Source organism: Emys orbicularis, chromosome 3 (genome assembly GCF_028017835.1).
Source record: "Emys orbicularis isolate rEmyOrb1 chromosome 3, rEmyOrb1.hap1, whole genome shotgun sequence".
Classification (NCBI taxonomy): Eukaryota; Metazoa; Chordata; order Testudines; family Emydidae; genus Emys; species Emys orbicularis.
The window spans coordinates 14917278-14940909 of record NC_088685.1 but is presented as its reverse complement, the minus strand read 5'-3'; the positions used below and the strand labels follow the sequence as shown (position 1 = coordinate 14940909).

The 23632-nt window shown below is 41.1% G+C and overlaps 1 protein-coding gene across 1 annotated transcript in view; it reads left to right on the top strand.

The window, feature by feature from the left end:
- Window positions 1-19153: 19153 nt before the first annotated feature.
- TFAP2D (transcription factor AP-2 delta) overlaps window positions 19154-23632 on the top strand; it is a 55223-nt gene continuing 50744 nt past the window's right edge. The window contains exons 1-2 of the mRNA XM_065402087.1: window positions 19154-19192; window positions 20015-20512. Coding sequence (XP_065258159.1) covers window positions 19154-19192; window positions 20015-20512 — 537 coding nt within the window. The remainder of the gene's footprint in view (window positions 19193-20014; window positions 20513-23632) is intronic.

The following is a 23632-nucleotide window of genomic DNA, read 5'->3' as shown; positions in this document are numbered from 1 at the left end:
ACAGAAACTCACCTTAGTTCTCTTGAGCACAGTCCGCCTCAAACTGTGTGCCCGTATTGCATTACAGTGCTACATATGTCATCACATATTGCAGAGCCTTGAAAATTCTCACTGCGTTCCCTTCAGCCTGTCAAGTATAAACCTTAGCAGGTTTGTTTGTAAAATGATTCTAAACGCCTTGAGAAAACGTGACTGTTAAAAATGCATTAAGGTCACAACCCTGCGATCTGATGTTGAAGGATAGGCACTATCTGGTGTGACTTTGTGACTAAGTAACATAGAACTGAGCTGTATAATGATGATTGTGACTGTACTGAGTGTACCTCTTCTTAAATTCCGTTTGTGCCACTTGCAAATATATTCCAAAGGTAGCTGACATAGCACAGTGATGTGACTTTTATTTAGCGTAGCTGCCACTCTTGTAGCATAATTGTAAATAACACAAATTAGATGCAAGTCTGTTGTATTTTGGTAGGTTGTAGCACAATGATATAGAAAATACCTACATGGCTTTACATTTTGCAAACTCCAGGAAGAGGCTTATCATTTAAAATGACCGTGTGCAAATCCTATTCACCAAGCCTGCCTTTGGCCGGATGCTTTGTGTTTGATAGGATATGACCCGAATTTCTGCCCTAATGTAACTCTCTTATCTAGTCCTCATCTAAGCAGTCCCATGGGCAGCAGGGTTTATGCTTTGAATATGAGAAAGTTACCTGCTTTTGGGGGAGGGGGGCGGGAAGCACAGCATTTTGGTGGAAAAGCTTCATGTGAGGTACAAGGTGATATCCTTGCATGCGCATAGAAAAATGAAGGAATTAGCCCATCTAAAAGAAAGAGACCTCTCCCCATTTAGCATGAGATGTTCCATGCAAAAAATAAACCAAAAATGTTTGACTGCAAAAGGTAGCAAAATGCAGAAAAAACAAAAGAGGCTCCCCTGTGAGTTCACCCGCCCAAAAAGGGGAACTGTGTCCAGCGTTCAGGAATGAAGGCCTTGTTGCATACTGACCATTATGTGATGAAATTTACCAGGGCTGATTCACTAAATAGACCTGTAGGATGCTAGAGAGTCATGGGGATATTTTTTTTCTTAGAAGGGTGAGAGAAAATGAAGGGGAAAAACCTCCATATTTTGCAGATGACACCTAACACTCCCCAGTGGCCCCACGTCTTTGGTATAATTGAAAACTGCTCCCTTGATTAGGCAGCAGCCTTTCTGGAGTCCGGCAGCAGAAAACTTGATCAGATTTGATCCACCTCTCACTGATGCCAGTCAGACTCTTTCCATTGACTTCAATCAGTTTTAGATCAGGCCCTGATTAAGGATCAAGTTCCCACATGCTCCCTGTCCTGCGTGTCCAATTTCTACCTTTTGCTTGTATGCATGAAATACCCCAGCCCTGTGCTTGGAGTGGTACTGATGGTGTCTTGTATCCTGCATAAGAACTACATTCAAAAATCAACATACCTGAATAAGTTAATGAAGGAGTTAGAAAATTAGTTACAATAGAACCACACTGGTTGAACATTAGGAAAAATTTCCTAACTGTCAGGCTGGTTAAGCACTGGAATAAATTGCCTATGGAGGTTGTGGAATCTCCATCATTGGAAATTTTTAAGAGCAGGTTAGACAAACACCTGTCAGGGATGGTCTAGATAATACTTAATCCTGCCATGAGTGCAGGGGGCTGGACTAGATGACCTCTCAAGGTCCCTTCCAGTCCTATGATTCTAGGGAAATGCAACCTAGATGGAGCTATTAAAAGGTTTATGCAAAACTGGTTGGAAAACCGTTCCCAGAGAGTAGTTATCAGTAGTTCACAGTCATGGTGGAAGAGCATAACGAGTGGGGTCCCGCAGGGATCAGTTCTGCGTCTGGTTCTGTTCAATATCTTCATCAATGACTTAGATAATGGTATAGAGAGTACACTTATAAAGTTTGTGTATGATACCAAGCCGGGAGGGGTTGCAAGTGTTTTGGAGGATAAGATTAAAATTAGAATCATAGAATCATAGAATATCAGGGTTGGAAGGGACCTTGGGAGGTCATCTAGTCCAACCCCCTGCTCAAAGCAGGATCAATCCCCAACTAAATCATCCCAGCCAAAGCTTTGTCAAGCTGGCCCTTAAAAACCTCTAAGGATGGAGATTCCACCACCTCCCTAGGTAACCCATTCCAGTACTTCACCACCCTCCTAGTGAAAAAAGCTTTTCCTAATATCCAACCTAAACCTCCCCCCCTGCAACTTGAGACCATTACTCCTTGTTCTGTCATCTGCTACCACTGAGAACAGCCTAAATCAATCCTCTTTGGACCCCCCTTTCAGGTAGTTGAAAGCTTCAAAATGATCTGGACAAATTGGAGAAATTCTCTGAAGTAAATAGGATGAAATTAAATAAGGAAAAATGCAACGTACTCCACTTTGGGAGGAACAATCAGTTGCACACATACAAAATGGGAAATGACTGCCTAGGAAGGAGTACTGCGAAAAGGGATCTGGGTGTCATAGCGGACCATAAGCTAAATATGAGTGAACAGTGTGACACTGTTGCAAAAAAAGTGATCATTCTGGGATGTATTAGCAGGAGTGTTGTAAGTAAGACACAAGAAGTAATTCTTCCGCTCTACTCCGTGCTAATTAGGCCTCCGCTGGAGTATTGTGTCCAGTTCTGGGCAGCACATTTCAGGAAAGATGTGGACAAATTGGAGAAAGTCCAGAGAAGAGCAACAGAAATGATTAAAGGTCTAGAAAACATGACCTATGAGGGAAGATTGAAAAAATTGGGTTTGTTAGTCTGGAAAAGAGAAGACTGAGAGGGGTCATGATAACAGTTTTGAAGTACATAAAAGGTTGTTACAAGGAGGAGGGAGAAACATTATTCTTCTTAACCTCTGAGGATAGGACAAGAAGCAATGGGCCTAAATTGCAGCAAGGGAGGTTTAGGTTGGACATTAGGAAAAACTTCCTAACTGTCAGGGTGGTTGAGCACTGGAATAAATTGCCTAGAGTGGTTGTGGAATTTCCATCATTGGAGATTTTTAAGAGCAGGTTAGACAAACACCTGTCAGGATATATAGCCCTGCCATGAGTGCAGGGGACTGGACTAGATGATCTCTCGAGGTCCCTTCCAGTCCTATGATTCTATGATTCTATGCTCTACATCACAGAAAAAATTTGCCCTCTGTTTTGCAGCCATAGAGAGTCTCAGATGCAGCAAAACTGGTGCGGTTCCATTGCATGGTGTGTGTATTGGTTGGTACATGTGGGTCAGGCAGAAGTTGTGGAGCATACAAAATGGGTGGAGGTCTTGGTATGCCACAGAGACAAACTTCTCAGGGAACTCTCCACACGTCCCCATACAGCAGGGTAGGAATGCCAGAGTGAGGCCTGGGGATCAGCCAGGATGCAATATCTCCACTGCAGTTCTGGGGCAGAGTTTGGAAATGGGCCCACTTCTGCTACAAACCTGGCTACCTGGAGCTTTGTATGACAGTGGGGATCTGGATCAAACAGGGGAGCTCTCTTGTGGATGTGTGAGGTTTGGGGACAAGTGAGTGCCAGGGCTGAGGTTGGGACTGGGGCAGATCACACCATGCTCCAAGCAGGCCAATGGAGGAGTGTTATGTTCACCTGTCCCCCTTGCCTGACACTCACAAAAGCCCTGAAATAGAACTATTTAAATCCACGGAACTGCACTGCCAGGAGCAGGGAGAGAGAACAGGGCTCCAGAGACAATGCAGAGGTGCAGACCCTTAGTGAAAATGGCCTTTGTGTCATGCAAGTTCCAGGGGATAGCAAGCTTGTGGGGAGGTCCTGTGACTCACTTACTGTGGGATCCCCATCCCCAGTGAAGCAGCTGGGGAGAAATGCAGCTAACAGATCCAGAGGAGCAGACCTTCCTCATTAGCCTCCTCCCCTGGTTTTACTGAAAGAAAGGATGACAAACACCTGCCAGGGATGACCTAGGTTTACTTGGCCTTGCCTCAGCACATGGGGCTGAACTTGATGACTTATCCAAGTCCCTTCCAGCCCTACATTTCTGTGAATCTATGATTGGGCCAAATGTGCTTATAGAGCCATGTCAATACCTGGATTTGCCCCTGAAAGCAGACAGGAAGTCAGTGTGTTCTTCAGAGAGTTGTTTATATATTTGGCCAAGGAGCATGGGCATGGAAAGTAATAGCTATCTAGTAGTGCCAGCATGGGGGAAAGCAACAGAACCTGTGTGGAACTTGTAAGAAACAAGCCCAAACGTTATCAGGGCTTTAGCAACTATTATTTATCGATCACTGATGTTTAGTTTATTTTCTTATATAAGGTGGCAATCAATGCAGTGTCTAAAACAATAGGAGCCTACGCTTAGGACAGTCCTGGCCATATCATGGCCCCCAGAACCATCCAGCCCCTTTGTGGTCCAGCAGCACAGAAAAGATAGAGAACTAGCCTAGCCAGGCAGCAGGGGATTCCCTGATGTAAGGGGTATAACCAGCCAGCTGTACAACATCTGCCCTCACTTCTGGATGGCTCCATCAGGAGCGTGGATAGAGGTAGGAGGACAGAGTCACAGCACACTGTACTCCAGTGGCCCTTGGCCAGTAGAGTTGTCCCTAAAGAACTGTTCTACCTGGAACAACTAAGAATGCATCTACACAGTGAACATCGTCCTCCAGCAGTGAGTCTTGGAGCCTGGGTCTACAGACATTCGGGGCTGTGTAGACATTCTGGGCTGGGCTGGAGCTTGGGCTCTCAAGCTTAAGGAGGGGATGGACTTCAGATCCGGACCCCAAACATCTACACAGCTATTTTTAGCACAGTAGCACAAGCCTTACTCTGTAGACGAAGGCTCTGAGACGTGCTGCTGGGGGCTGCCACTCATTGGGTAGATGCATCCTGAGAGCCACTCATGGGGTCTCTTCCCCACCAATCCCGCCCCCAGGACCTGGGCTCCTTGGGCCTCCCTGTACCTTATAGAGTCATTTACATCAGTGCAAAGTGAATGTAAAGCACCACCTAATCAGAGCGGCAGCATTTTTACACCTGCTTTGCACAAGGGACGATGACTACACTAGGTGCAGGGTGATGAAGAACTCTACATTTTTAAATAGCCCTTTCAGTACAGAAAGCCCCCTTGGGCACTACTGCATTGTGTGCAATTCCTCCACTTCATTATTTTAGCTTCTGTATATGCAGATAGCATTCCTGGGGCAGATTCTGTCTGTCAATCAGCAGTGGGGGGAGCTTCACTGAGCCACTCATGCATGGCTCCTTGATGTTAAGGGCTAGCACAGCCCCCTAATGAACCCACCACCAGTGGAGGACAGGTGAAGTGAAGCTATGTTATATCCTTTCTCTTTTCATGTTAATAAATTGGAGAGAGGTCACAGGACATCCAGGAGGATTGTCAAACACACCTTATAGTGATAGAATCATGGAGCTTAGTCTATTTAACGAAGAGACGGTTAAGGGGTGACTTGATCACAGTCGACAAGTACCTACATGGGGAACAAATATTTGGTAATGGCATCTTTAATTTAGCAGCCAAAGATCCAGAGAGATCCAGTGGCTGGAAGCTGAAGCTAGACAAATTCAGACTGGAAATAAGGTGTAAATTTTTAACAGAGAGGTTAATTAATCATTGGAATAATTTACTAAGGGACGTGGTGGATTCTGAATCGCTGGCAACTTTTAAATTATCATTGGAGGTTTTTCCAAAAGATCTACTCCAAAGATCTACTGCAGGAATTAGCTGGGAGTGGTTCTATGGCCTGTGTTATACAGACAGTCACATTAGATGATCATAGTGGATCCTGCTGTCCTTGGAATCTACGACATGCCCCTCCCTGCCCCTGAAAAATCTCACCCTCCCTTGACATGCCACCGATGCCACGTATGGGGGACTGAGCCACAGGGTCCAGCTATCGCTCAAATGCGCCAGCATGATGTTCCCCTCCAACGGAGGAATGCTGTGCTGGGCATCTGAATATCACAAAGTATTGCAAAGAAAGACACAGCTGTTCTCTTAATGTTCCAGATGTTACAATAAACTCCTTGTAAGAAATATGAAGCTTGTTAATAGTACCAGTAAAAAATTATATGAAGGTTGAGAGTATGTATCAATAAGTTAAAGGTTGAAAAACAAATCAACCACAAACAAAACAGAGATTGTGTAATTATCCCCAAAACCAAGCATTACAAACCCAGGAAATTCAGAAAGTTACACTTAAATGAAGAGCAGATCATAGAATATCAGGGTTAGAAGGGACCTGAGAAGATCATCTAGTCCTAACCCCTGCTCAAAGCAGGACTAATCCCAGATCTCTAACTGGCTCCTTTAAGGATTGAACTCCCAACCCTGGGTTTAGTAGGCCAATGCTCAAATCACTGAGCAATCCCTCCCCCCATATATGAACATATAGAATCACACAGTTAAGATATCGAGACAACTTTAACTCTTTTTTTGTAATGATCCCATACAATATGATTATGATTAAGTCATTTTAGTATCTGTGGTCCCAGATTAGATGGAACTGATATTCTAGAACACATTTTTCTTCATATGTTTTCTCCTTGTGGAATAATAATAATACCTAGCTCTTACACAGTGCTTTTCCTCAGTAGGTCTCAAAAGAGGTTAGTATCATTATCCCCATGTTACAGATAGGCAAACTGAGAGCCGGCCAGGGGAAGTGACTTGCCTAGGTCAACCAGCTGGCCTGTGGCAGAGATGAGCACAGAACCACAATCTCCTGAGTTCCAGTCCAGAGGAAGGAAGTCTCGTGGTTACAGCATTGTCTAGGGTCTCAGGGTGTCTGTGAGCCATTCCCAGCTCTGCCAGACTTCTTGTGTGTCATTGGACAAGTCATTTCATTTATCTGTACCTCAGTTTCCCATGTTTAAAATAAGAACAATAATCCTTCCTTTGTCCTATGCTGGGTCAATTTTGTCTATTTAGACTGTGAGCTCCTCAGGGCAGGAACTGTTTCTATGCATTTGTGCAGTGCCTGGCACACTGGGCCTCTGATCTCAATGAGGGCCTCTGGGCATTATTGTAATAAAAATGATAACTGTTAAATAGTGCAACATGCTTTGTTTTTAGATTTGTTTTCCAAGGAGCTCATTTTGTAGCATAACGTGGCTGATGGAATCAATTGCACTGTTTAAAACTACCACTGAATTGCCCAACAGCCCTGAAGTCACTTATATGTATTTGGCTCCAAGAGTTATAAATCCCGAGTTCTTGAATGGCTTGAGCATGCAATTGGGAACCAGGAAAGTCTGCCTCCTATCATCCAGAATTTGCTGTTTAACTCTGGACAAGTCACTGGATCTCTCTATGCCTCAGTTTCTCAAAGAGGGTAATAATAGTCTCAGTGCTTCCCCATCGAAGTAGCAGTAGCTCTAGAGAAAGCATGGCCCAGTGGTTAGCATACTTGACTTGGATGTGATGTTCTCTGATAAAATATGAGTATGTAGATCATTGTTGCTACCACTGTTATATAATTGCAACAAATCTTGTACAAATTATGTCAAGTAAGGTGTCTATGGAAAGGTTATGATTCGCTGAATCTGATTATGCTATTTGTACGCACATATCATTTTTGTATTTGATGTTATGAGAATTGGCTCTACACCTGTATTTCTAATGTGTTTGCTTCTGAGAAACACCAACAAGGTGTTTAGCCTGCACAATGTGAAAGAAATATTCAAATTAAGTGGCTCATCAAGGAACATTTAACTCACAATGGATCATGGAAGACGCCTATCTACACTTAATAGACTTTCTTCCTATAACTAAGCGAAATCATGCATTGACATGTGACTTGCCCATGTGATTCCATATATTGCATCCTCCATGGATCAGTACATATAATGCACACTGACGCCTCCCAATTGCCCTTCATTTCAGCCAATTCAGCAAAGTACACCTTGCTTCTAGAATGTAAATAGTCCCATTGAATTTGAAGGGACTGCTTACATACCTTGTTGAACCAGTGTCTCTAAAGGATATTGAGGAGAATGACGCACATGGAAATCAATGAAAGTTATGCACCGAACTACTTCTGAATACATGGGCCTCAGTGCCTTGCCAGATCAAGCCTATATGTTGCTTTTCTGCTATGGATTTTTAAGTGCTTCACAAAGGAGATGCACATTTGTTATATAGGGAAACTGAGTCAGGGAGAAAAGTTACTTACCGCCGGTCACATAGCAGAGTTGGGGACAGAACCCCGCTCTCCCAGTTCAGTGCCTAATACACAGAGCCACACGGCCTTCCCGGGAAATGAGCTACTTACAGCATCATCATCAGAAGCATCAATAAGCACCAGGCTGCAAAAGGGAACACCAGACTCCCATTCATGCTTCTTTTTTTGTTTTACCTTAAAAGGCCCTTTGATATATTTTTTATACCATCAGACAGCAACCAGCTCCGTTTTTTTAACCTCCTCCCTCTGGGCACGTGGGATATTAATATGAGCCCTGGAACAAGCAGCAGAAGAAATAAAACGTCTAGGTAAATACTGCAGATGAGATTAAAACTCTTAGCTTTCTGATGTAACCCTGTGACACAGAGTTTCTAGCGCATTAAACCAAATGTACAAGTATTTAATGACTAATCCTTTTAAGTATTCTAATGCCCAAATGTAGATTTCTTGGGGGGAGAGGGAAAGCAGATGTGGTTTCCGTTAGAGCCTGCCTGCAGGCGGATGGATTGAGCAGATTGGCTTTTCCTTTTCTTTTTTAAATTAATTAATATTTCCCCTCTTTTGTTTTTGGTTTTTTTGGGCGGGCAGACACCACGTGGCCGACTGGTTCTGAATGGACAGCTCCTTTCGACAAGAGGCTGATCTAATCTTTAAGGATTAGGTTTGATTCCAAATTTAGTGTCAGATATATGGTTAGGGTCATATGTCCAACTAATGTTGATATGTCCAATATAAAGAAATATATCTTCTTTGTGTGCACTTGTGTTGCACAGCGATATCAACAGGAACTGCACTGTACACACAACATGCATAGATACAATGTATACATTACACGTGTGCACAAATTCAGAGAGTTGATATACATCACTACATATATGCAGATCCCATTTGGTGTTATTGGGAATTACAAGTGCAAATTAAGATCTATTTCTCTATATTCAAAATATGGGACCAGATACTCAGCAGGTGTAAATTGACTTCAGAAATTATACTCCATAAAAATTAACTACACACCTAACACAATCCTAACTCAATTTCATCCAAAACCTAATGATCTCTCTGTGTATAGTGTATGTGTGACACACATATCACTATAACACTATAATTTGTGTACAGAAATACACTATATTATAAATGTTATAACTATAACCATCCCATATAAACACACGGTAAAATTACTTAATTGTCTTTAATACTCTGCTAACTAGACCCAGTTTTCACTCTGTATGTTGCTGTATGGTATTAAAACCACGACTTGAACTTTTTGTTCTATGTAAGAAAATAAAAGTTAAGCATGTGCTTAAATTCTGGTCTGGATGGGCTGAGCAACTTATATGTTCAAGCCCACTTCCATTAAACAGGTGAAGACATTCCATTTCATTCCATTCCAGTGGTTCTCCACTTCTAAGGCAACTCCCTTCTCTTCATGTGTCAGTATATTTATGCCTGCATCTGTAATTTTCACTCCATGCATCTGAAGAAGTGGGTTTTTTACCCATGAAAGCTTATGCCCAAATAAATCTGTTAGTCTTTAACATGCCACCAGACTCCTCATTGTTTTTGTGGATACAGACTAACACAACTACCCCTCTGATACTTGACACTATCAGCATGTTCATTATGAAACCTAGCTATTGTCAGGAGGTTGTAAATAGCTCCTCCTCCAAACAAAAAAATCATTCCAGAAATTTCAAACTTTGCAGGCAAGATACCATTGCTTGAAACATTTTTTTCCCTTTGCCAAATAAATGTTAATGGCCAATTTTAAAGTAAGAGAAATGAAAAAAAAAATTGAATTTATGCATGAGCCATTATGATCAATCGGGAAATTAAAATATGTTTTAAAGACATAAATATATATTCCCCTGATGGACTCAACTGTCTCTGAAGTAGCAGGCTTCAGTTTTGGGGATACAGCATATGCATTTTAATAGCAAATGCCTGAATATTGAATCAACCTGAACAAAAATGTAGAATGGCTCCCCTGCAACTACCCTGGATTCTTGGGTCAATAAAATCCCATTTTCAAATACATGAATAAATATATGTGTTCAATTTATATATATATATATATATAAAACTTAACCTAAATACTGATTTATACAAGCTATTCAGAGCAATCCCAGGCTCCTGAGGAAAGAATGGCTTAAAAATATTAATAATATTACATCTAAATGTAAAGAGTGTTAAGGCTATAAATGAAGATGGGGGGGGGAAACAGATTTAAAATGAATATCCATAAATCGATGCATTGCACACACACACATACACATGGAGAAAAGCCATCGAGCCAGGCCTCATGAGCGAGGACAGGGATGTCAACCTTACCTTTGAATTTACTCTTTTAAGTTTATGTCACAACCTTAATGTTATTTAAACATACTGTAGTGCTCTGTGTTTAATTAGGTAAGGAAATGTGCTCGCTATTACTGCCAGCGCATAAATATATGAGTACAGTAGATTATACTCAATAATCCAAAGAACCTGACACTGTATTATTTATTGGAATGTCTGCATTAATTATGGATGATTCTAATATAAGGTACATCTTTAATACATCACAGTCTACAGATGTTTTCATTCTCCACTACCAGAGAGAAGTTTAATGATAGGATTCTGCTTCAAATATTGAAATGCATCCTGAAAATAATGTGGATAGTATCATCTTGGTTTAAATTAGCTCGTCAGTTTCTCTGATTAGGAGCATTTTCAAGGGCCTATTTGACTTGATTGGGTGAAATATACAGAGTGCATGGTTCAAAACTGTCCTGAAACTGTGATTGGCTTGAGGGTTGTTTTAATTGGGTTCAATGGTTAATTTTCAAGCTTTGTGCTTTATCATCACTGCTTCCTTCTAGATACCACAGGTATCGAGGTTTACATACCCCCTGAGAAATGGAGATATCCCATCTCCTAGAACTGGAAGGGACCTTGAAAGGTCATTGAGTCCAGCCCCCTGCCTTCATTAGCAGGACCAAGTACTGATTTTGCCCCAGATCTCTAAGTGGCCTCCTCAAGGATTGAACTCACAACCCTGGGTTTAGCAGGCCAATACTCAAACCACTGAGCTACACGCCTAATCTGAAATTCCTTGATGCTAATGGGAATCTTTCCGTTGACTTTAATGGGCTTTGGATCAACATCCAAAATTAATCTTGCTTTTATTGCATTTTCTGCAGAGGTAGACTTTGGGACAGTCATACTAGAGCTAGTGAGAAAAATATTGATGACTTTATTTCTGTTGAAAAAAAATGCTATTAAAAAAAGCCCAACACCACCGTAATGTTAGAGAAATATTTCAGTTTCAGTGTGAAGACTTCTCAGGTTCAGGATGGAATAAAAGAGAATAGCTGGGTAGTTAGAGCACTCATCTGGAATTTGTAAGTCCAAGATACAAGTCTGCTACTCAACGATGCAGAACAAGAATTTGAACCCAGGTGTCCCTATGCTATCTGAGGGTGCTAACCATTGGTTAATCTGGGGACTCGTTTTCATGGTGGGTGGGTGTGTTTATCCCACAAACCCATTGGGTTTGTCTAATTTGTTTGTTCCACATCAGAATGAAAATAAAACTGGAAACCTCAATTTTTTTCAGAAACAAAATTGTTGTTCTCCACCCAGTCCTAATTCCTACTACTAATGTACTCCCTTATTAATTACAGGGGAAAGGACTGGCAGTAGAAATTATATACAGAACATCCTGTCAGTAGGAGCAATAGGGTTTGGGGATGAGGAGAAATGCAAACACCATTTGTACAGATACAAATACAAAGGACACACCTGGAGAAAGTTTAGTTTGCTAATTGGACATAAACATGAGATATCTGTGACTATCACCCTTCCTCAAACTTAAAATAACTTGAAAGACATCAATGGTTAATTAGCAAAAAGGGATACGACTGGAGATCTAGTGATATGAAGATAGACACTGATCCTGCACACATGCATAATTATAAGCTAGTTGGGTTTGTAATTAGAACATAACTTTACTTTTCAGCAGTGCAAATTAGATAGCCAGGAACGGGGGTGAAATTTAAGGTGACAAAGCAATAGCTAAACAGGAGTAGGATTAAAAATATCCAAAAGAAATTAGCGTGGTTTTATGAGCCCTCTGTTACACTCAGCAGCTGTAAGTAAAGAAAAGTTGATTTGGATGGACAAAAGTTCCAAAAGTATTCAAGGGTAAGAAAGGTGAAATACATGAAGGAAAGAGACCAGGTAAAGAGAGAAGAGGTCTGGGAAGATTACCTAATGAAGGGAAGAGAGTGTAAGAAATGTGGGAACAGCCAAGCTGAGGAATGAAAGGAGGATTGCACAGGAGATTACAATAAATAAAGTAAAAAGACTTTCTTCAAGTACAGAAAAAACAACGAGGAGTCCTTGTTGCACCTTAGAGACTAACAAATTTATTTGGACATAAGCTTTCCTGGGCTAAAACCCACTTCATCCGATGCATGCAGTAAAAAATACAGTAAGCAGTATATATATACAGCACATGAAAAGATAGGAGTTGCCTTACCAAGTGAGGGTCAGTGCTAAGGAGGCCAATTCAATTAAGGTGGAAGTGGCCTATTCTCAAGAGTTGACAAGAAAGGGGGGAATATCAAGAGAGGGGAAATTACCTTTGTGGTGCTAACTAGGCCAATGAAATCAAGGTGGATGTCGCCCATTTCCAACAGTTGACAAGAAGGTGTGAGTATCAGCAGAGGGAGAATTACTTTTTGTAGTGACTCATGGAAAATAAAAATGGTCTCTAAGAGATTGCAAAAGTAATTGACAGAAGAGGTAGCTTTGGCTGTTTAGGTAGGGGGAATCCTTCACACACGTGGATGGAGGCCAGATGCCACCACAAGTGATCATGTTCCTTCTAAGGGATGCAGTAGAAATACTGAAGGGAATTAAGATCGTTCAGGAAAAGAAAAGGGTGGAACTACAAATGTCACAAGGGGGATAGTAGAGTCAGCCTAGATCGCCTGATGGATGGAGCTAGCTAAAGAATAGAGAAAGAGCTAGGAGAACTATTTAAAATGTCTTCGGAAAGGTAAAACCAATGCATAGATTTGAGAGAAGTCCAGTTACACCTCTAAGAAGGAATATATGAGAGACCTAGGAAACTACAGACTTGTGACACCGAGAAAGTAGCAAAATGGTATTGATGAGTCAATGGGGCCATGGCCATTCTTGATCATCCTTTAGGAAAGATTCCTATGCAACCCTTCACACTAGGTTCTGCAGTCTCTCCTCAGCCCTCAGGCAAAGCTCCTATTGAAGATATTGGGAAGTTCACTTGAGCAAGGACAGAAGGGATTTCACAGACGGTACTTAAGTACTGAAGAGAGCAAGATATTTGCAAGAATAGGAAGCTGGTTTGGAGAGACAAAGATCATGGGAATCGAACAGCAAGGCGCCTAGAAGAAGCAAATTAGGGCCAGCCTGGTCTAGTTCATGATGTGGAATAAGCGACACCAATTAAGAAGAGGAAATTAGCTAATGACACAAGTCAAAGGGATGACAGCCAGGGGGAAGGAGAACAACACGAGAGTCTGTGCAAACATTACGGTCACAATAGTCAATAAAGAACAGAAAGGGAAAGCTGGAACTAAGAGGTTATCCAGTGGGTGACACCGGGCATAATGAAAGAGAGAGGTTCTGTTCTTTGTGCTTTCAAACAGAATCTGTTCTGAGGGTAGGGTCTTGATTTCAAACCCAGGGGAGTGGTTTTCCACCTGTTCTGGGCAGTTTAAGAGCTCGGTGTATGCAAGGAATGTTTGAAAACGCTGATGATTGGATAGTAGATTGAGCCGCCAAGCTGTCCAGGCTAAGGAGTCCATTCTAAAATATTGCATTGGATGGTCCAGGCTGAATTCAGTCCCATCCTTCTTTTTGCACGAAAATATTGATCAAGTCCACGTTTAAACCATACTCTGCTAGATGTTTAATGATGGCAGGCACCCGTCTTTGAATAGTTGCCCTTGAGTCTCAGTCGAAATCTCAACTAGAAGAATTTTCGCTGTTATCAAAGAGACTACTCGGAGACACTAGTTATGCCCTTTAATTTTAGACTAATATATTCACAGAGTTTTAATTGCTTGCAGATGCATTTTTCTCTGTCCCCTTATGTTGCCTCTCGGCTGCTGTGTTGAAGCAGAATACAGATGTACAAAGATGATGGAGTGTTGTGGCGGGAAAAATTGTTAGTTGGTGTTAAAAAGGCAAGAGGGGGAGGGTACCAATGACCAAATTTTAATCTACTGGGGGGGGGGGAGGAATTCTTCCAGAAATGCTAACTTGGCCACAGCAACCCAAAACTCCGCAAAAGGATATTTAACTTGTTTCCTCTAGCAATGTTAGGTGAAATCGGGGGTCAATGTTTATTGCCCCCTCCCTCTCTCTCTCTCTCTCTCGCTCGCTCTCTCTCTCTCTCTCTCTCACACACACACACACACAAAGAAGAAGAAGAAACAAGGATGTCATATGAATTAGGGTCTTAAAATAACAATCTTTAATAGGAAAAAATCGAATATTCAAAAGGCACCAAGTGTAATACCATTTTCAGCATATTTACAAGATCTAATCTAATCTAATCTATCTATCGTCTTGTGTGGATGGATAGATAGATCTCATCATCTAGAGATAGATAGATAGATAGATCAAATCCTGCAGCGTTTTACCTAACGTAAGGTCTTCTGAATTTAACACAAAAGACCTGTAATGGAATACAGCAGCATCTAGACTTCTGATATTGACCACCTGGATGTCTTTTGATAAGCCATATGCATGCAGGGACCAATCCTGAAGTCCCTTCTTCAAGAAGTCTAATCAGTGGAAGTTTTGCCGGGGTGCGGCCTGCAGAGTGGAGCTCATAATCTGGATTTACCCTTCTGCGTCCAGTTTTCACTCTGTAAGGAGTCAAAATTATTGGCAAGAGCCTTGCGGCCGATAAGACAAAGTATCACAACCAATCGGACTCCCGAAAGCAATGGGTTACGAGGCTAGAAAGACGGGTGACAAAGAAATGTCCCCGGGATCTTATTCGAAGGGATGCCTTTTCTTTTAAGGCAAGAGGAGGTTCCTCGAAGCTCACGCCCTTCACAATTTAGAAGCGCACAAAAAGCCACAGGGAAAGGCAAACATATACTTTCGTAAACAGCCTTTGTCGGCCAATGAAGGATAGAGACAATTCTTCTGTAAGCGTGTGGCTACAACTCTCACAAAAGGTCTTAAAGTGAATCCCCGCTGTTGAGTCTTTCATCACATTGTTCATTCAAACTCCCTTTGAAAAGAGAATTGGTCCTAGGACTTTAGCAAAACTCCCCTTAAAGTCGCTGGGAGGTTTGCGCCAGTAAAGACTATTAAGAGCAGGCTCGTGATTTGTCATAAAAAGTCTTTAAAGAAACCCTCGTTTGTGCAGTCAACCTGCCTCGCAACCAGGGACTCTAGACAAGAACACGGGGAAGGGAAAGGAAATTTAACTCCAGGCTGGTCTCTAAATACTTGAGAACATTTTTAGGTCAAACACCAAGTCACTCTGCTCGACAGTTGACACGGCACAACAGCCAGACATCCAGACCAAGCTTTCTGTCACAACAGCAGCCGCGGCTTTATACAGTTCAGTGAGCTACCAGATGAATTAAGATGAGCACAGACAAGGAGCACTTTTCCAGAAGTCCAGTCTGTCTTGCCCAGAGTTCCTTTCGAGATTCACCATCCCTAATGTCAGGCTAGGTTCTCCTCAAAGAAGAAACCTTTGCACGCTCGTCAATGGGAGAGCACGCTCTATTAAATAATTTACCCAGTTAATTCAATTAAGCCTCACGCTAAAGTCTGTTGTAGCCATTAGCTTATGGCGATGATAGGAAAACAGAAAGATACCAATTAACTTTCCTGAAAGAACTTCTTTTGGAGTAATTAATAAGTGATCTGCAGCTTGCCTGAGCCTATTAATTGGGTTTGGGGGGAGGTTAGAAACAAACTGTCTATATGATGTGCCTTAGAAAAGCATAGGGGACATAACCAAACATAACAGATGGAATTGACCAGTACGTGCATATGGCATGTAGATTTCTTAAACTTTTCCTCGATACAGGAACATTTTGTTGTTGTTTGGTTCACTGATCAAAACTCCCCACACAAGCGAAGTTAGGTTCATCTTTCGGTTTATTTGCGACTGTGCATATTTGTGTGTGGTGGGGGAGGGGAGAAGTTACTCTCTTTGTTAAGTGGGTATTGAAGGAATCAGTCCTTGTTTAGTAAACTTGCGTCCCACTTAACTAATTATGTATGTGTTCCTAAAATGTAAGAGTTACCTCTTGTTTGGGTGCAGAAAGTAATTGCAGCCAATGAGACTAGCAAAACTCAAACTAAAATAACTCCCTCTTCCCATATGGAAGTTTTCCAGATAAATAAAATAGAAGGCGAATGTGTTCTGTGGAGAAATAGCTCATTAAAAGCATTGATCTGAGGAATGAATTTACATACATATGATAATAAGAGAGAAAATACTGTATGATCCTATCAGAAAATTGACTCACATCCACGCTTTTCATAACTCATTGTCCCCATGCACAGCCTAGTCTGTCGCGTTTTCCGTTACGTTTTTTTTTTATTTGTTGTATTTGTTTGTAGTTCAACCCTTTTCATATAAATTACGACGAAGGAGAAACAATAATCAAAACAAACATATGCGACAAAAATAACATCCTTAGTCATTAATGATGATATAAACCATCGTTTTCAGGAAAATCTTTACCTTTAAAGAGTGTTGAGAGATTGTTTTCTATCTGAATACTATAGAAGAAGAAGAAGAAGAAGAAGAAGAAGAAGAAGAAGAAGAAGAAGAAGAAGAAGAAGAAACAAAGTCATTTATATGTCAGAAGTATTTATTCAAGGTGTCTTAACTATTTTAGGTATATGCCCTATTGTTTGTGTGTTTACTGTACACACATATTTCATTCATTGGGAGTGGACCAATAATTTAAAGGAGTCTAGCTTGTTTCTTTACTCCACATTATTTCATCATCTTGTCTACCAGACTCTTGAGAAGTCCAGCTATTGCTAGCATTTGGAATCGTTCCTGGAATATCAACCATAGGGAAAGAAAAGGGATCTTTGATATCTCAGCAATTACGTTAGCATAATCAGTGTCGAAATTCCCTATTAAAAGAAAAAAGTTAATAAAATGCCCTTCCTTCCTCTTATCCTCCTCCTTCTCCATTAAGGGGGGGGGGCAACTCTGCCAAGATGAACCCGCTAATAAAATGTTGGCGTGCTAAAAAGTGTTTGCTGCTGACCCCTGTGCACGCCTGGATAATCGCACTTTTCCATCTCAGACAATGCATTTCAATTCTAGTCGTGTGCCTTTGTCCATTTGTATAAAGAAAAGAGGGCTGAATGACAGGTCCTGTTAGCCTGCATGAACAGATACCAGTAAACCCTCCCCAAAACTAGACCTTAAAAAAAAAAGCCACATGCCTATTTGCCTGCGGCTTATTATTAAGACACCTTTGCAGCTAAACACTTAAAAGCAAACCAAATTAAATGGCAATTAAAAGCGAGTTATACCCTCTTTTAACTCCAGGCTTGTAATTTGTGGAAACTAGCCATCAGCAGACACACATCGGCAGGAAATGCCATTCGGCCAAGAACCTTTCTCAGAACATTTACAATTTCCCAGTATTGTGCTCGATTTAGAACGTTCGTTTATATTTTGATACTTCCCGTTCTAAATAGAACGTTTCTTCTTCGTCTTCTTCTTCGTCGTCTTCTTCTTCGTCGTCCTCTTCTTTCTTCCTCCAAGTGTGTTTCAGACCCAACCTACCACTGTCAATAAATAAATATATAAATATATTTGTAAAACCTTCATATGTGCAATACAGTGCTATCCAACCTCAATTAATTTTCCACGAATAAAATGTATCAGCACTTCTTTAAAAAACTAAAAATAAAAAATAATTTAAATGGAAAAAGGTCCATCTTTCTCTCACACAGTCCCGTCTTTTTCCTCATATTTCATATGTGTGTATATTTAGTGTATGTGTGTATATATATACACTATATGTAAGAGGGGGGGTGTAAAAATTCACTGCAATTATACTTTATGGTCTCAGACTAGCTATTTATTTGAAAAGCTATTAAAAAAAAAATAAGATTGTCTGCTAGACAGCCTTTATTAAAAAAAAAAGATTGGGATGTGGGGTGGACTTGAATTCGATTTAAACGTAAGAAGAAGAAAAAACAAGCCCAGCAACATTGTTTTAATTTAGAAAAATACAGCTAAAGACACACACCAAAAATGTGCAATCTTTTCTTTGGGTCTATATTTTAAAGCAGTAGAACCAACAGGAAGGCTCACACTTACCTATTTAAAATGACGATTTAATTAATATAGATTACTATATCTATTAGCTCTATAGCCTCCCGATAAAATGTGTTCAAAATGCCCCCTTCGATCAGATTAGCTCCCATATTAGCCTGTGTGAGAAAAAAGCATTCTAAAGAGTGGAGGAAAAACTGTATAAAAATGTTGAAAGAACCTACAGTTCCTTATTAGGCGAAGATACAATATTTATTCCTTGTCTCCTGGGATGAAGCTCCTCTGTCTATTGTCCTCCCAGTTCTCAGTGCTGATGCTTAATTTTCAAAACTTCTATATTACCAAGGGACCTACGACATCAGCCAAAGAAATACCCAGCAAGTACAAAATCTGATCCAGGGAGCTGCTTTTGTGCAGAGGGAAAATTTTGTTCCTACAGGTTTTTAAGGTGGTGCATGGAAAAGGAAAGCGATCTGATCTATGCAGATACATTGCAAATTCTCTCGTAGATATAGATTTTTTTAAAAATCGGGTGGGGATACAAGGAGTTTGGATGTTTTAAATTTATTTTGATTTGATTTGATTTTTTTGAGAGGGAATTTTATCCTGAGCCTTTTTTCGGAGAACCCAAAATGTCAACTACATTTCCAGGACTAGTCCACGAAGCAGAGGTATTTTGTGTGTGTGTGTTCATGTGTGTGTGTGTGTGTGCATGGGTGTGTGTGTGCATGGGTGTGAGAGTGTGTGCCTCTGTGGTTGTTTCCATTTTTTTAAATCCATATTGGACCGTTACATTTAATTATAATCCGGCTTCAGAGATAATTTAAAGAAGTATAGGGAGAGAATTCGTTATGACATCTGTCACCAGCCAGAGCAACTCATTACCACGTTGAAACAGTCCCAGCACGAAAACAGAATAAGACCCCTAATAATATAATGAAGTTGGGGGGGAAATAATCAAATCGCCAGAAACGGGAAGATGTGGCAAGGATGGAGCATCGCCTTCCTCTAGGAACATTTGAGGGGGACAATGTGACGGGATTCCTTAGAAACCGGGGTTCCAAACACAAGAAGACGGCAGCTATCTATCTAGATATGTAATGCTCTATAACACAAGGGCGAGATTTTTTTCCCCCTTCTGGGTGTTCCCGTGGAGTTAAAGCCCTTCTGTGTGATGACTTTTTGTTTCACTCCCAGATAGCAGAGGCTGCGATCAGTATTTTTGGTTGTGGTCCCTTTTTTTGTATTTCTGTGCGGTGGATTCGTTTTCGCTCGACTGTACTAAGGCAGGTTCGGGTGTTTATTTATTATTTTTAACAGAACTGCATGACACCCTCCCAAGGTGTTGGGGAAGCGACCTTGGGGCGGCTTGGAGCTAGGCACCTTGACTGGGGGGAAGCTATGCAGGGTAGGGTGCTTGGCGGAGTCGCACACGGTGTTTTAAATGACAAACCTCCAGTTTTTTGGGTCTCCTTTTCCCTTCTTCCTTTCAGATACGTCATGACGGATCAAACAGCTATCGTTTGATGCAGCTTGGATGTCTGGAGTCTGTGGCCAACTCAACTGTCGCCTATTCCTCCTCTTCGCCTCTAACTTACTCCACCACCGGCACTGAGTTTGCTTCCCCGTATTTCTCCACTAATCACCAGTACACACCACTTCACCACCAGTCCTTCCACTACGAGTTCCAACACGGCCACCCGGCAGTCAACCCTGACGCTTACTCCTTGAATTCTCTCCACCACTCGCAGCAATACTATCAGCAGATCCACCATGGGGAACCCACCGATTTTATTAACCTGCACAACGCCCGGGCTCTCAAATCCTCTTGCTTGGACGAGCAGAGGAGAGAGCTGGGGTGTTTAGATGCTTACCGGCGCCACGACCTGTCTCTTATGAGCCATGGGTCCCAATATGGGATGCATCCCGATCAAAGACTCCTGCCAGGACCAAGCCTCGGGCTTGCAGCCTCGGGGACAGACGATTTGCAGGTAAATAGCATGCAATATACTTTCGATGATGCATCCTCATAGCCTCTTTGCTTCAGGATCGCTCTCACACCGATCACATATATAGGGTGGAGGCATAAGGACATTACCTGGGTCCAAAACTGAAAACATGTAGTTCTCTTGCCGGACAAATAACCTCACACCTGGATTAACGTTGTAGGTGGTGGCTGAGTTGAAACAGGTGCGGTTTGGCCAGTTAATCACGAGATCTGTGTGTTTGTGTGTGTGTTTGTGTGTATCTCCTCGAAACCAAGGGCACTCGAAATGGCTACAAAATAATCCATCTAAATCCGTTTTTCTCCCTTTCCTAACGTGTGATAATGTGTATATTTAATTAACACGCGGACACATATACACATCCAAATAGATCGAGGGAGGAGGAAGGAGAAACGTCAGGAAAAAATATCTCTGCCATGAGATTTAAAAAAAAAAAAAAAATCTCATGGTGTCCTGCACATATCCCTTAGTTTAACTGCGATAGATGAAATGTTAAAGCAAAAAGTAAAGCATAAAATGAATGTTTGACAGTAAAATAATGAAGATCTTGAGACATATAGATATGGATGCAGATCTATCTATCTATCTATCTATCTATCTATCTATCTATCTATCTATCTATCTATCTATCTATCTATCTATCTATCTAGATAACCTAGTTTATAGTCAATTATGAATCCGTTACCATCAGCTAAGAATTCATATCCAGTCGTCTCTCTGTCCCAAGTTAAAATGTATTTTTAAAACTATCATTTAGAACAATACATATTTTTTTAAAAGTCAAATACAAATACTTTCCCTTAAAACAAGCTAAGGAGCCGGGTTCACTCCAGAGGTAGCCAGGCTAAAACGGATTTAACCGTATTTACTGTACTTACTTCCCCTCGGTCTTTGCCTCCATTCCCACAATGCACGCTATGTTGTCCTTTCCCCCATACATAGGGGTCAGCTGCTCTAAAAAACCCAGAAGTTTGGAGAACTAAGAAGAGCCCCATTAGAAAGATTTTCCTCCCTATTTACCTCGGAGCAAGGGATTATTGGGGGGCGGTGGGGAAATAGTACCAACCAAATCATATTATCTGTTCGATCCCTTTGGAGGAGAAACTCTATAAATCTTGATTTTTCCACATTTAAATTCACTAAATAATTGTATATTCTCTGGGCATTTTTTTTTATATTTTCCATAAGGCTCCCCTTATGTCCACCCCCCCCCCAAATCTGCCATTCACTTCTTAGCCCAACTAAAACCTATTTACTCCTTTTTATAACCACGTCTGCTGCTGATTTTTTTGTATCTGTACAAATTTTTTTTCTTTGCCAGGCACAAAGCCTTGTATCTTTCAAAAGAGGGGATTAAGAACGTTTGCAAGGCAGTGGACAATGCCTAAATCCTGTGCAAAAGAGCACCATACTTTATCCAATTTTCGACTTAGTGCCATTCAACTGGTCATTTATGCAATGTCATCCGACCAAACAACATGTTTCCCTTACAAATCATAATAATATAGAAATAATTAAACTTGGTTAAGCTGCCAGCTCCAGATTCATTTTTATTAAAAAATAGAAATAAACAGCTTTGAAAAAAATAGGGGAAAAGGTTCATCATTGATCAAAATTCATTTAAAAAATAAACCTGATCTTCTCTCCCCCCCCCCCCCCCTGCATCTTGGCACCCTCCCTTACACTTATTTTTCACCCCCTCTCTTTCCAGACAGATGAGGGAAATATATTGAGGTATAGAAAAGACTCATCGGGGAGAAATTGAATGCATGTATTTAGTTGCTTCAAAACACACTTTCGGGCTTGTTAATTTCACCGTGTGTTTAGTGGGAGGTGTTTTGGTGGTAAGCTGAAATAGAGCGGACAGGCGTACTATAAACCAAAACGGTGGTCTAACCAGTCTCCCCTTCTCCTCCGTCTTTCTTTTTAAAACGTTCATCAGCATATGCCTCATTTCCAATGCAACAAATGTAAATATACTTTTCCCTGCACAGAATGTTAAGTGAAAGTCCAATAGTTTAGAGGGCGGTTTAAGTCAGCCTAACAGATGCAAACAGTCTTGGGGCTGGAGTGGCATCTTTCAGTCCCCTAAAAAGATTTTCCATGGGCAACAAAGGAAACTGTCACACCTTTTCCCGTCACCGCTTTAATTTATGCTCAGTCGCCAAGTTTTTTTTCATATTGATTTCATAATCACTTTAAAGCAGAACACTTAAAATAAGAAAGAGCCTTGAAAAGGAGGGTCTTACAGGCCAGCGTCAATATGGTGAAAGTGGGGGAGAGCGCCAGGACTGTAAAGGTTGTTTTGTAAAGTGGGGGTTTTATTATGCACCGACTCTCCCTCCGCATTTACTTAACTGTTCACGGGCTGTTGAGTAGGTTAACACCCTTAAAGGACTCTTTCATGTCAAATATCTCGTTTGTTTGTAAAGGAAAATGCGTCTTTACCACATTTCCATTGTGTTTTCCCCCCCAGTATATATATATAAAAAACGTTCATGATCCCTATCAAAAATATGTATAAAAGAGGAATTGGATCTAAAAATAAAAGAGTAAGAGTTAGAGTAAATATAAGGAAGAGATGTGTAGAAATACAAACTTCTTCGTATATATGCCAAGTCACACATACACATATATTCTCTTGAACATAGTACATGAGTGGCTATGTTATATATACACGGTGTGTGTATGTGTGTACACTCACACACACACACACACACACATAGAGAGAGAACGAGAGAGAGATCGATATCTCGTAGAATTACTGACAGCTGCATTGTTGCTTAGATTTTATTTGTTTAGATCAACAGATATTTGGGAGGTTTCAGAGTAGCAGCCGTGTTAGTCTGTATCCGCAAAAATAACAGGAGTACTTGTGGCACCTTAGAGACTAACAAATTTATTAGAGCATAAGCTTTCGTGGGCTACAACCCACTTCTTCGGATGCATCCGAAGAAGTGGGTTGTAGCCCACGAAAGCTTATGCTCTAATAAATTTGTTAGTCTCTAAGGTGCCACAAGTACTCCTGTTATTTTTGCAGATATTTGGGAGAATTTCTTCGTGTATACACTATACACACACACACTGTATGCATGTACACACAGA